The sequence below is a fragment of the Mizuhopecten yessoensis genome, unplaced genomic scaffold (assembly GCF_002113885.1).
Source record: "Mizuhopecten yessoensis strain PY_sf001 unplaced genomic scaffold, ASM211388v2 scaffold8123, whole genome shotgun sequence".
In the NCBI taxonomy this organism is placed as follows: domain Eukaryota; kingdom Metazoa; phylum Mollusca; class Bivalvia; order Pectinida; family Pectinidae; genus Mizuhopecten; species Mizuhopecten yessoensis.
The window spans coordinates 3,584,965-3,599,937 of NW_018407390.1; the positions used below are offsets into that span (position 1 = coordinate 3,584,965).

Genomic DNA, 14,973 nt, shown 5'->3' on the forward strand with positions numbered 1-14,973 from the left:
CCAAGATGGCTGCCTGTCGGCCATGTTGTTTATCCGATCAGTCTCAAAAGTTGCCCTGCACAGCCTAGGACCAAGGGGAACCTACATATAAAATTTGAGAAAGATCCCTCTGGTACTTCTTGAGAATTAGCGATAACAAGATTTGTTTAAGGACGGACGACGGCAAACGGCAGACGGACCACGGACGCAGGGTGATTTGAATAGCCCACCATCAGATGATGGTGGGCTAAAAATCTAGAAACTAACTTGTAACAAATATTTCATTTTTTTAAATTTAACACCACAAAAACCACCAAAATTAATAAACAACCATAGTTTTAATTCAAGGCTTATTTTGACCCTTTCAAGACCTTTTTTTTTTTAAATTTAGGGACTATTAGGACCTTTTCATGAATATTAAGGCTTTTCAAGTCCAAATTTTCAAGACATGTATGATCCCTGAATACATACATAATTTTTTAATCTCTCAGTAAAGATCACAGACAATTCTCTATTATTCTGAATTTAATGATTACCTAGGTATTTTAATTTCTTGAAAAAAAATGAACAACACTGACACAATTAAAATCATAACGATCATCTTTTTGTTATTTCATAACTATCACAAAGAATACAGTAAAATAAAAGCATACAATCATTTTAACAATAAAAGCACCAGGTTTTTATAAGAACTCATAAACTTTTTTCAAAACGATAATAGTTATCTACACCAGATATGAAATGCTGCTCTATCACATATTATATATATAATATAATATATAATAAAACATTAAACCATAATTCTAAACCAATATTGCAGTTACAACACATTTTATGAGTATGATTATGTTATCCTAAAGTAAGCATACTCCACATAATCCCTTTAACACAGGTTATGTGCAAGTGGTCTCATAGGAGTGGTTTGGTTCAACATCTAATAGTTTATCGCTCTTGCTGACCGACACATTATCCTTTGAGACATGTAGAGGTATGGTAGCACTATTCACCTAATAAAATAATGTCAGTGGTTTGGTCCAAGGCTTTTACGTCGTAGTACAGGGGGCTTGAAGTCCTTGCTTACAGTGTGACTGATTTTGGACACAAGAGGTGACAGAGGGGTTGGTGACCCAAAGTTCAACAGCCGAGACATTCTTGCCTGGTATGCGCCATGGCTCTGTTTATCCGTGCCAGGAGGCATACCACTCTCCTCTCCACTTGACGGTGTTGATGAAGAACTAGCTGTTCTTCCTTCTACAGGGGTTTTCAGGACGGAGTCAAGGATGTCCACCGTGTCTTGCTTACAGGTTTTCTGTTGTAGAAAAAAAAAATCAGTAGAAAGCAATTAACAGGATGCTGAAATAACTTCAAATGTTACGTGGCAAAGAGATTTGCTAAAGAATTATAACCTGTCAAATACATTTTACCAATATGTATAAATCCTTTTGTAGATCTGATTAAATTTTTCATGGATACTTAAAGCAGACCTGTATTTCTTCAATAGAGAAACCCTAAACTACTCAAAGCATGTATAGGTAAACATACAAGCCGATATTGTAGCATTGAAAGATACATCTACATATTATTTTATGAAAGCATATTGGTATTGCACGGTAAATAAATAATGACACCTTTTAGTGATGTTGCATTTAATAGATGTATAGATGATTGGGTAATACCTGTATTCTAATGTAGAGACAGAGTAGGATGTTATTTTGTGAAATAGGCGTCATTTTAAGTACTTTTTAGACATTGTGCATAAAAATTTCTCAGTCATGAAAATTTGAAATGTTAAAAAGTTCTCACTTCTGGTGTGAACTTTTTTGTGTTTTCATTCTTCTGCTGCTTAAGGGCTGATAGATGTTCCTTTGCTGCCTCTAGGAATCCATGTGTATCCTGTCACAAAGTGATGCAGAAAATCAGAGGGGGCTCACATAGATATAATGCCCACCCCAAAGTGGTCAAATGTGACTTTAAACCTTTTTACCTTGATCGATATACATGAATATACCACCAAAATCTAATCAAATGTAAAACTTCATGTTACCATACTGTGTTTATAAACTAAATCTGTTATGGAGCTCGTCAGATATATTGTACACTGAACTGTTGATTCCATTTTATTTAAAATTGCATGATTATAGCAGTTGAGGAGTGATCTGATACAATCAATATGAAATTTAAGCCTATACCTGGCTATATCAGAAGAACATGTAAATAATCTTTGAACTTTGAATCATCTTTGTTTTACAAATTACAAAGTTTGCGATGCCAAAGAAAGATAAAAGTAAGAAATGAAAGTCTAACTTCATACGTTGCATGGGCAGCTGGTGGCAGTGGCATTTCCCAACATCAAAAAGAGTTTGGATTATTACAACACTTGATCAAAATATTTCTGCAACACTGTGTAAAAGATGACCAATACTGAACTTTTATGCCTACCGTTGACACAGACTTGAGCCTGTCAAGGGCCTTCCTTTGTGCTGGGTACTGAGAGGCTTGGGTGAAGACAGAGCACTCCATACTAGCCTCCAGAAGGGGGAGGACTGACGACCGATATGCCGACTTGTCCATCAGGTTACTGGCACAGAACAGCCGGCCTTCACTCAGGACGTCTTCCAGGGAGAAACTCTACAAAAAAATGTAGCTTTATTTACTAGTGTATAAAAAACACTCATCATTAACTACCTTGACCACTGATCTGACTCTCATACATGGTAACACAGGGAAATCAGATCATTCACAATACTCTTGGTCCTTTGAAGCAATAGCGCTATCTATAACGATTAGTGAGAAAAAGAACCCATAATTGTACTGATGATAAAAACAGAAATTCACAAGCAGGCAAAGCACTAAACAAGGTGTTTGTGTAGAATAATGCTCACCTTTAAGCCACCCCAGAACTTAATTCCCAGGTAACTGCCAGTGGCGTCCATAGCATAGACTATGTCCTGGTGTCGACCACTGGAGGAGACAAGAACATTTACAGAACAAAGTCAAAAATATTTCTAGACATTTTCTTGGACAAAGTCTGGTAGACCTGTATAGTTTATTGTAGGCTGTTAAATTCAAGGCTTGCCAGAAAACAATATGACAGCATTTGCTGAGTCTAACCCTATTTCATAAACCAGCTCTGGTCAAACTTGAAAGAAGGTTTTGGAATGTTACATGTGAATTTCTTGCTTTTCTTTTAAAAAAACGGTCAATTTACATATTGTCAATTTACCTTTCTGCAAAGTCGACTGTAGAAACTGACACAACCATCCCTACAAAGTCAGCTTCTCCATACAGGGGCTGGCGGCACTTAATGTCCCTCACTGACAACACCTTATGTATAAATAATTTAGTTGAACAAATTGCATATCGTGAAACCTGTAATCCATTAATATATAGGGCAAAACACCACTAAAATTGGATCTACAAATCAGGATAAGAATTTTGAAGTTTTGCACTTGACAAAGCCTCCTGCTAACATCAAAAATCTAGTCCTTTGGTTGTTCTGTCCACGTTACACAGGAGCAATAGAATCTATTAATCCAGGACTTTGTTGTATTAAGCATCATTACCTTGAAAGACTAGCCAACTAACACCCTTAATACTAGTCAGATATTGAAGATATATCTCTCCTAATATAACTTCAGGCAGTTGATAGAGATATGACTAGTAGACGATGTCCACTGTGGCCAGTTTATCTTTAGAGACTGGTTATAAATACAGCTCAAATCCCAGAAATAGAACAAAACACAAAGAAGATTTCTTTCTAACTTTTATGAAGAAAAACTTTGTTTATCAATGTATCTGCATTAAATTAATTTAATTGTTCCTTTAATGACACATAAAGTTTACAAAATGAAAAACGTTTTGTAACCACAACACCATAGACCCACTATCACTATAACAATATTGACAACTATTTCAGACCTGACTACCCATATGTTATCAATTAAAAGTGTCTCCCTCCTTTATCCATGTCTAGACTAGCCCTAATGATGTGTACTGATCTGACATTAGAAAGATCATAAGTAATATCTAAATACAGTAGAATATCAAACTGAAACATAAGTTAGCAATGGAATATTATTTCAGACTTACCTCCCTTGGTTCGTAGATCATGTCGAGCAGATTCTCGTCAATGGTGACTGGCATGAACCTCGTTTGTCTGGTTGCTGTCAGCTGGACATCAAATTGCTTGTATCTTGACCTGAACACAAACAGATCATGACAAATCTAATGTTCTGTAACAGTTACTCATTACTAAGTATGCTGAGCATTAGAACAGGCGGCATATCTTACTCAAGTAGATTCACCTATCATCAATTTTGTTCTGTCAATATACAAGTCTGTAAAACTAAATTTATATTGAGATTTGTTATACAGTTAAGTTAATGTATGTAACATGTATTGTCTTATATTACCAGTTGATTAATATTCCAGTCATAGACCGGAGCCATAAATTGGTAATTGTCGCTTTGCCTCTTTTTGAAACACATGGTTTTCTGTGCTAGTTAAGTCATCAACATTATTACTTTAGTGGTATTCGGGGTCACGTTTGTTTAGATTTAGGCTTAATTTCTTATTTCTCTCTAGGTATTCCTAATACACTAAGATATCAACATACAGTGTATTTCTTGTTATGCGACACTATTTATGATGTATCATGTGGTAATATTTGTAATATCATAACAAATCCATGGTTCTTATGCTGTGTTAATTTCTGCTTATCTATCATCCTTTTAGTAACTAAAAGAAAATTTGTATATCACAAGATCAAATTTTACAAACGAATCTATAAAGATCACAACCAAATCAGAATAAACATTACTTAGATGAGCTGGCATTCATTCCAAAGATTTTGTAGCGTGTCCCCTCAGTCAGCTCCATCACATCTTGAGAAGGTCGCCACACTGTCACTGTTGTGGCTTTTCAAGAAAATGGAAAAGATTTCAAATTCTAAATAGAACAAGAGGCCCATGGGCCTAAACGGTCACCTGAGTCTACAGTATTTATTTTTGTTGTTGAAATATGTACCAATTTGAGTAAAAAATAGTATAATGTTAACTTAACTTTGTCAGGACCATGAGCTGATCATTCCTAGACCAATTTTAAGTGAGATCGGCCTATTAGAACTTAGTAGCAAAATAGCGGCCATGGCAGCCAAATTGTATTTCTGATTGACCCGAAAAATAACAACACTTTGTCAGGACCATGAGGCGATCATTCCTACCAACTTTCAGTTCAATCGGCCCAGCAGAACTTGACTTTAAGTTTGAAATGTAAAATGTTAACGGATAACGGACGACGGACGACGGACGACGGACGACGGACGACGACGGACGAAAACGGATAGCAATAGGTCACTTGAGCTAAAGCTCAGGTGACCTAAAAATATTCCACATTATAACTATTCTTACTGTGGCTTTAAAAGAACACAAACAGAATTATGTATGATATCAAATTCAAATCCAATACATTGTAACCACTTTTAACATAAAAACTTATTCCAATGTTTAACAATCAGATTGGAGCATCATCCCTGTTGTAAACTTACAGGCTTTGGAATCCATGTCCTTCCTGGAACAGCCAACAACTTTCATCTTCATCAATGGTATGACAGTCCTTTCAGAAGTTGTCTGCAAGAAAAGATATAGACTGCAACTTTATCTTGTGAAACAGCCTTTGAGGATTTAAAAGAAACTACCTGTTATATTTTAGCAATAATTGACAATATTTTTCGCCTTATTATCATAGCTGTCTATGGAAAAACTGTGACCCTATAAAATAACCAAAAAGCTTCTGTTAATTTTCATTTGTGTAAGGATTGCATTCTATTACAAGTTGTTACCTGGTTTCATTTTGTGTTTTTGCTACAATAATACTGTAGTAAAACTTTCCTGTACATTAGTACGGATCACCTTAACCTTAAATTAGACAATAAAGACATCACATTTCTCAAAAAATAAAGGAAAATAGAATAAAATATAAAATGTTTGTAAAACTTACAAATGCTTTAACAGAGCTAAACACAAAGCCTAACCAAAGAAATGGAGCTGATCTCAAAGTCTAACCAAAGTCAGTGAAGCAGAACATAGAGGTCACACTGACCGACGTACGCTGTATCGGTATAGCACTCCTCAATATGTATTCACATCGAAGATTGATGACTGTTAGACTTCTAGAAGGAGATCAATGGGGCCAAACACAGAGTGTAACCAAGACGGACAAAAGGAAAAGCATTTTATGCAAAACACATTAGGTACATATCACTACAGTTTTAGGTACAGATCACTACAGTTTTAGGTACATATCACTACAGTTTTAGGTACAGATCACTACAGTTTTAGGTACATATCACTACAGTTTTTGGCATCTTTAACAAACCTGCCATGTTTTCTGAAATTCTGCATGTAATTTCTGTTGTTTTTCATCTTGGACTTGTCTGCGTTGCTCCATTAGTAGTTCTCTCTGTCGGTCACTCAGGTACTCCTGCACAAATAAAGGAATGTGAAAAATGAATATTGATTTGATAATTCTGCCAAACAAAATTGTCCTGTTAATTCAATTTAATAGCAAAGAGAAGACTGTATACAGCGTTACTTTCTCTGCAGTGTTACTTTTCATATTTTTTGTGGTAAAGCAAATATGCTACCTGTGATTCAGTACAACAGCGAACATCTCTATCAAGCTATCAAGAAATATTACTGATTCAACAATCTTAAAACCACCACTTTAACACTGTGTGTATTTGTTTTGTATGGGTTTTTTCTTCACATAACCACTAAAGTACCATCCCACAGAATCAACAAAGTATCAGAAGTTGGACGTGGTAATATGTATTACATTCTCTGGTTTAGTACACTTGTGTTTCTACCTCTATCATATCTGGCTGTCGACACGTGGAGTAGGCCTCGTAAATCTCATATCCTGTCTGCAGAAGCTCAACTTCCTTTTGTGTCCATTTCTTTTTAGAAATACGCTTTTCTGGAAAGAAGAAAATTGGAAGTAAAATAAATGTTAAACTTAGAGATAAAATTTAGATATCAATCTGTCACTAATTACTTTGTTTTATATATTAAACATAAGTTTGAAAATTACAAATCCTTTCATACTCTTATCAACTCTTTATGAAACGACACTGAAATACATTTCAATATAACTGATATTGACCTGTTTTTGCAGTTTCTGTAGTAAATCAAAACTGACCCAAATAGCCTTTTGCAAAGCCTGGACATTCTTGCCAAAGTTCATCCCTAATTTTTTTTATATGAGTGTGATAAAAAAGGTTCTAATACTTCAACTGACCCTCAGCATCTTCCAGTTCAAACTCGGTCTGTAGTTTAGCGTAGAGTTTCTCCATCTCCTCCTGGCGGTGCCTTTGGTGTTGGTGCTGGAACCTGTCCTCAGCCTGGCCAGTTCTGAACACACAGCCACCTTCGCTTAACTTTTCCATGTACTAGCAACATTTACAAAGAATTCAGCATGTACTAGCAACATTTACAAGGAATTCAGCATGTACTGGCAACATTTACAAGGAATTCAGCATGTACTGGCGACATTTACAAGGAATTCAGCATGTACTAGCAACATTTACAAGGAATTCACCATGTACTGGCAACATTTACAAGGAATTCAGCATGTACTGGCAACATTTACAAGGAATTCAGCATGTACTGGCAACATTTACAAGGAATTCAGCATGTACTGGCAACATTTACAAGGAATTCAGCATGTACTGGCAACATTTACAAGGAATTCAGCATGTACTAGCAACATTTACAAAGAATTCAGCATGTACTAGCAACATTTACAAAGAGTTCAGCATGTACTGGCGACATTTACATGGAAGTTACAAAATAATATATTCAGTATTTGCAGTTTAAAAACCTATTGTAATCTAAAAGCTTCATTTCACTTTACTGGAAAAAATATAAGCAATTATAGTTATTGAATTAATTGCTATCCTAAGGCATTTATATTACTTATGCCATAATGATTTTAATATTGCATTATGAGTGCCCATCACATTATGTATAATCAAGATTAAGTGTACTGAATAATCTCTTTTCATATCTTTATAAGACAAAGTCCCATCCGTAAATTTCAATGTGGTAAACTGATGAGCCACAATTTGAATAAATTCTTTGTGTTTCTTGTCAGGTTTCCCAAATTTACCAAAGTTTTTCTATCAATTTTTAAGAAGGTGAAAAGTCAAAGTGAAAAGATGAAATACAGCTGAATTTCAAAGACGAATGATAATTGACACCAGGCCAGCTGAACAAAATTAGACAGAAGGTTTATGCGATCGAAGTTTGGCAAATATTTACCATCTGTGGATATTTCCTGGCGAGCACGACATCTAAACAGCCGACAGCCCCTCCCTCTCCATACAGACCAGACAGGGAAATACACAGTGGTCGAGGATCTCTCTGGTACCCAAGCCGAGCATCCCAAGGAGCAGGGCGAGTTGAGTTTGCATTCAGCTTCAACATCAGGGAAGCAGGTGCCTAAACATTAACATGGACACAAAGTTTTTTTTATTAATTACTTTTTTTTTAAATAATAATTTTACAAACAAAAGAAATTTTATTTCAAATATGAACAATACAATTTTGGTTAGTATGAATAGTTACAACTTTTTTTAATAAAAGTGCATTTCATTAGTGTAATAGGGGATCTGATCTCAAAGGGGAACACACCAAGCGGCCGGGGTTCGATTCCCCGATCAGACTTGAAATGGTGTGGCAACTTAATAATCTTCCCCCTCAGTTTGAGATTCCCCTATCTCACCGCCAAGGGGGTGAGAGATTCTATTATTCTCTTACCCTGGACAGGTTTATCCACACTTTTACCGGTGTGAGATTTCCTTGTCTCACCCTAGGGTTGAAACAGGGGGATTCCCCTATTCATAACAATGGTATGACGTTACATCAACAATACAATGACGTCATATCAACAATCCATCAACTTCATGTCAACCCGTAATTTGCAGGTAACAATATCATTACATTGTGTATATGATACATAATGGGAGAACAGGGTAAGAGAAAAAGAATCAATCACCCCCTTGTTGGTAAGAAAGAGTAATCTCAACTCTCTGGGAAAGATTCTTAAGTTGCCAAACACTCGGCAGAGCCTTGTGTTTGGCAACTTAATAATCTTCCCCCTCGGGTTAAGATTCCCCTATCTCACCGCCAAGGGGGTGAGATTCTATTATTCTCTTACCCTGGACAAGTGTATCCACACTTTCACCGGTGTGAGATATCCTTGTCTCACCCTAGGGTTGAGACGGGCTAGGGTGAGACGGGGGGATTCCCTTATTGATAACAATGGTATGTCATGTCAACCCTGAATTTAGCCTGTAACGTTAACATTACATTATATATATGATACACAATGGATGGACAGGGTAAGAGATAAAGAATCATTCACCCCCTTGAGGGTGAGATAGGGAATCTCAACCCTCCGGGAAAGATTCTTAAGTTGCCAATCACTCGGCAAAGCCTCGTGTTTGGCAACTTAAGAATCTTCTCCCTCGGGTTGAGATTCCCCAAAGGAGGTGAATGATTCTTTATCTCTTACCGGTACCCTGTTCACCCATTGAGTATCATACCCAAGGGGGTGAGAGATTCTATAAGTCTAAACCTCAACGGATCCTCTGTTACACATTAAATATCCTACAAACATTTGAGAATATGTTTTTTTAATACAAACCTCTAGCGGTGTGCAGGCATCCTGGGAGCCTACAAGGTCTGCCCCGCTGACACAGAGCTTGTGTCCCACACCTATCCTGTGTTTATTGACCAGGTCAGTCAGAGGAACATCTAATCTGGCCGTTATACTGTACCAGCCATCGGTCAGCTCCACACAAGTCTGTATATACCAGCATTAAGAACAAGAGAAGGGAATTAATGCAAAGTAACACATGTCCTTTACATGAACACGTCTATTAATGATGGCCATACTTTTTTCCGAATTGAAAATATCACCTAAAATACTTAAATATATACACTTTGACACAACGCGGCTCTGTTTTCATCATTGAAAATGACATACAGGTAAATCTAACAAAACGTTCTGATAAAAAATATAGTTTAACATTTCCAAATAGCTGCATTTGAAATATGGCAATTTATTAAAGAAGAAAGAGAGACAAAAACGAATGTGAGAAAATAGCTTAGCAGTCTGGACTTAATCAAACGTGCCTTAGTGTGAATGATACAACTTAGTGAAAAGAGTGAAATACATCTAATGGGATTACAGACAAAAGCAGAGCAACATCTGGTTAATTTGAACACTTATTATCAGGAAAACTTAGGAACACTGATATTAAGAGACTACACATACAAATGATATAACATTGACTTGGAAAATATTTATCCAAACTCATTACTTTTATACTAAAACCAAAGTTTCATGAGGAACACATTTTCTCTATATCCCGTTATCTGGGTGTACCTGTGGCTCCAACTTGTCAGCAGACGAGGCCTGTTTGCTTGTGTCGCCTCTGCCCACCAGTTTAGATGCGACATCAGTTTGACTTGGCTGTGTCTGTTGATTAATCCCAGACACACATAGCACCATCCTCTTACTGGCTGTATCATCTCGCTCCATTATCTTCTTCAGAGCCGACCTACAGCAACAACATCAGAGATATCATCTCAATTTATATCAATGTACGCTCCTTTTTTATATTCTGATAAGGTTTCTAAAAAATCAGTATGAGTAGCTGTGGTAGTATTAGTAGTTGGATAACATGTTATAAATACAATTTTCTCCCCTAGGAGGAGATAGCCTCCTGCAGAATGGCGAGATCTAAGTCAAAATAATAGTATGACGCCACGTCATCAATGCATTGACGTCACATCAGTAGTAGCAGACCAAGGAAGACAAGACTGGATTTGCTGGAAAAAACATGCAATCAACGCTTATATTTCATGCAATCACCACTTATCGGCAGATTTGTGAGTGAAACAGTGTCACACCCTCAGGTAGGGGAAGATTGTATTAATTGTAACACTTGTTTTTCCCTTTATCCTCATATCTGTCATCTCTGTACACATCACAAATGAGTTGATTAGAAAAGGTGACAAAATATTTGGTCATTCCTCCTACAAGAACAGGTATATTTGTAAACTGATTGATACATATTGCCAATAGACATATCACAACACACAAGCTAGATTTGCACATCAAAATCCTCAATAAAACAATCAGACATCACCAACCTTTGACAATTGTCAATTTCCCGATCATATCTGTACTTCATTTGCAGCATGATGACTTCAGGTGTGAGAGCTCTGAAACATCGATAGTTTTATATCTACTCATACCTGCATACCTGCATATTTCAAAATAGTCACATATGTTAACATCTTAATGCACATAAACTGATATTTAAGCAAGAGCAATTACATTTTGTTTTTGTCAGTTAAAGAGTTAGTGTATTTGCTATCATTTGTTAAAAGGTTTGTTAAACATACATATGCCCCAGCATGGTAAGCATGGGCAATAATTCTATAAAGTGGTGATGATGGGGGGACACAATATGTACAATAATGTGCGACACACCTGAGAGCCGACAGACTGAGCGCAAACCTAAAGACCCTATTCAACTATTAACTATACAATTACAAGGATATCTAACTTAATGTCTCATTTCACCCACAATGTTACCCTGACTATAACACCTTTCCACATAATTTTTTTTTTACCTTCCAGCAAAATTAAGAGGGGAGGTAACTTCATAGGCAGCCAGTTTCCACACCAGCCATCTATAGTGGTTGTAGAACCAGACGTCAGAGATCAGCTTACAGTCCACTCCAGGAAGTGTGCTGAATGCCCTGTCAAAAAGTGTACAAAATTGAAGTCTGCAGTGTTTTCATGCAGTAGATGTACCATTTCTACAATTAAGTAAATCTGGGCAGAGATATTCCACTTACTCTAGGCTAATTTTTAGGAAGTCATCTACCAATTAAGTTAAAAAAAAAATTGCTTTACAAATAATCTTATTAATGCAAGCATGATTTATAACTACCCAGATACGGATTGATATTATGTATATCAATGTGACTTTTTCACTTTAACCAAGTCACTGAAACATAAAATTAGTCAAATTAATCATCCATATCATGCATTCAGTAAAGCAACCCTAAATAATTGATGCTAGTATAATTCATATAGCACTTTCAGCCTCCCAGATAAGGACAAAGTACAATCTTCCTTTAGCAACTCCATGGACAGACATGTATTGTTTCTATATATCCCACCAACTTCATAAAGTGAGGTATGAAATGTATGAGATAGTGTTCTTTCATTCCATAACAGTGTTCTTTCATTCCATAAATGTTTTAACATGTGAGAAAATGAGTTATTTTATCTGTATAATGGTACCAAAAGATTTTGACTAACATGGTTCCACTAAGGCCAGCTTATACTCCAATACCTGAAGAGTTCCTCCTTGCCAGCATAGAGTTCATTATCAGGGACGAGGTAGGCCCCATCACCAACATACACATGTCCTCGCAAGTTTGTGTAGAAGTCTGGCAGGTAAAACTTGTGTTGTACAGCTGTGGCAGCCCGAACATCTCCAAACCGGGGTCTTAGGTTGTGCTGGTGAAAATATACCAGAATGAACAACTACATTATGTGTAATTTATCTCTGTGTGACAATGGAATTTTACCTGAAGACAACATTAGTACTCACTTAAGATTTGCCTGGTAGAGACTCACCCGAGATTGCCTGGTAGAGACTCACCTGAGATTTGTCTGGTAGATACTTACCTGAGATTTGACTGGTAGAGACTCACTTGAGGTTTACCTAGTAGAGACTCACCTGAGGTTTACCTGGTTCAGACTTACCCGAGTTTAACCTGGTTCAGACTCACCCGAGGTTTACCTGGTTCAGGCTCACCTGAGGTTTACCTGGTAAAAAAGGCTCACCTGAGGTTTACTTGGTTGACACTCACAAGATTTGTCTGATAAATACTCACCTGAGGTTTACCTGGTAGAGACTCACCTGAGGTTTACCTGGTAAACACTAACCTGTGGTTTGCCTTCACATCTTGTCTGTAGTTTGATCACATCCCTCATCCTCACTCTCCTGTTGCCTGCTTTCACTGTATAAAGTCGCCCAGGATCTGGACTGACCTTGGTTTTCTCTTTGACCTTCAATAATTCTGCTTGATGTGTTCTTGCTTCTTCCACTAATTTTGCAATATCAACAATATCTGCTTTCTCATTGCCTTTGGATTTCTGCTGATTCTCACTTGCACCCTCCTTATTTAATGTAGGACTAGCAGTGGTTTTGGATTTCACTAGATCAGGTTGGTGTACAGACAGACATTTAGGTATAAATCTTGGCATGGGTTTCCTCGAAGCTTGATTTACTGTATTACATGTTTCAGGATTTGTGCCAGTTCCTGACATACTGGTGTCAGACTTTTTGTAAGGTGTCAGGAAGGATGACTTGACAGGGGGCTGAGATTTGCTCCCATTTGTTGATGATTGAAGCAGGACAGATAACCTGTAAATACAAACTATTTAATAAAAGATCTTCAAACTAATTTCCATTTCAGGCGAGATAAGAATAATTAGAGAAGTTTCCGTTTAAGCGAGCTCTGCTAAGATTAAAAATAAAATTTCAAAACACTGTGTTTTATAAATCTCATATACAGATTCAAATTTAAGATCTTTTGTACAATATTTCAAAGAATGAGTATTTGCAAAGAGAAAAAAATGTCTTCTCTGACCGTCATCAAATTTTCAATGTTGCCATTGTAATTTTTATATATGGAATACATGTATCTATAATGCCACTTCACAATGTCATGGTATCTATTGGTCATATTCTGAAGTCACAATGGATGTTAACACATCAGGTAATATATCATAAACATTGAAATAAAACTGGTCACCTGATCTACAATACTGATTATGATGTAAATACTGACACAGGGAAGCAGATCTGACTGTTATATAGACTTATAGGAACCAACGTTGTGAAAATAAGATTCTCCACTCTATTAAATGAGGTTCCTTGTAATATGTAAAGTATGTTATGACCCTGACCTGGGAACAGACTCCTGGGTCGGATTGGATTTACTGTAGCAAGCACGCAGGGAACAGCTTGTACCTTGTCGGTCTTTAGTGAAAGCTGCAAAAGAATTGAGACATGTCTAGATAAAATCACACAAACACAGATGTATACAATTAAACTTTTATTTGCACTCGACATCTTTTCATTGTGTTATCTCCCTAGAAAATTTCAAATATTGATCTTACCTAATAATGCAATCTTTCGAATGTGATGTATATTGATTAAGTTCTATCCTTTGTTCACTGAAATATTGGTGTATATACAATGTACAGTGTAACTTTGATGTTTCAAACTTCATGGGACATCTTCAAAATATTTGAATCATTGAGACTTCGACCGACGAATGTTGAACATCAAACACCATGTCTTATTGTAGTGATTTTGACAACGGCAATCGAAAGTATGTTTCAAACAACATAAACCAGAGTCGTACATACAATTTTCTTTGACATACATTTTGTATGCCTATGTTAACGTCTCAATGTAATGTACAGATCATTTTTTTAGTTCTATCTATAAGTTGTAATTTTCAATGTTTTGATCACGAACAGACCATGATTATATTTCGAAACAGCGAAAAAATCACTTATAAAAGTTTGACTCAGGAATAGAATGTTAATTAGTAGTGTTATAAAAGGGAAAAGATCCAGACTTTGCTATGAGCTCGACACATTGAGAAATTCAAATCTTCTTAGTTTGATTTATGGAAGTTAGACTGTACCACATATCTTACCCTCTGGTACACTTTTCATTGGTTTCACCATGCCTGATCTGGTGCTGACTGCTTTTTCTGAAATTTTAAATTAAGAAATTTAATTCATATTTCACAAATGTATTTAACTGAATTTGAATTTTCTCATAATGATTTTTTTTAGCACCTTATTTTGGATACAGTATACCATGTA

The 14,973-nt window shown here is 36.3% G+C and overlaps 1 protein-coding gene across 1 annotated transcript in view; it reads right to left on the reverse strand.

Moving 5' to 3' along the window:
* Positions 1-586: 586 nt before the first annotated feature.
* The window catches only part of LOC110455004, a 33,186-nt gene continuing 18,799 nt past the window's right edge, over positions 587-14,973 (reverse strand). The window contains exons 9-28 of the mRNA XM_021504870.1: positions 14,802-14,858; positions 14,041-14,125; positions 13,015-13,495; positions 12,416-12,582; positions 11,685-11,813; positions 11,199-11,270; positions 10,429-10,603; positions 9,685-9,843; positions 8,298-8,477; positions 7,276-7,426; positions 6,845-6,954; positions 6,355-6,459; positions 5,525-5,606; positions 4,799-4,895; positions 4,069-4,177; positions 3,203-3,303; positions 2,862-2,940; positions 2,419-2,607; positions 1,783-1,872; positions 587-1,288 (exon numbers count right to left, since the gene is read on the reverse strand). Of these exons, the coding sequence (XP_021360545.1) occupies positions 1,001-1,288; positions 1,783-1,872; positions 2,419-2,607; positions 2,862-2,940; positions 3,203-3,303; positions 4,069-4,177; positions 4,799-4,895; positions 5,525-5,606; positions 6,355-6,459; positions 6,845-6,954; positions 7,276-7,426; positions 8,298-8,477; positions 9,685-9,843; positions 10,429-10,603; positions 11,199-11,270; positions 11,685-11,813; positions 12,416-12,582; positions 13,015-13,495; positions 14,041-14,125; positions 14,802-14,858 (2,906 nt within the window). The 3' untranslated portion in view covers positions 587-1,000. The remainder of the gene's footprint in view (positions 1,289-1,782; positions 1,873-2,418; positions 2,608-2,861; positions 2,941-3,202; positions 3,304-4,068; positions 4,178-4,798; positions 4,896-5,524; positions 5,607-6,354; positions 6,460-6,844; positions 6,955-7,275; positions 7,427-8,297; positions 8,478-9,684; positions 9,844-10,428; positions 10,604-11,198; positions 11,271-11,684; positions 11,814-12,415; positions 12,583-13,014; positions 13,496-14,040; positions 14,126-14,801; positions 14,859-14,973) is intronic.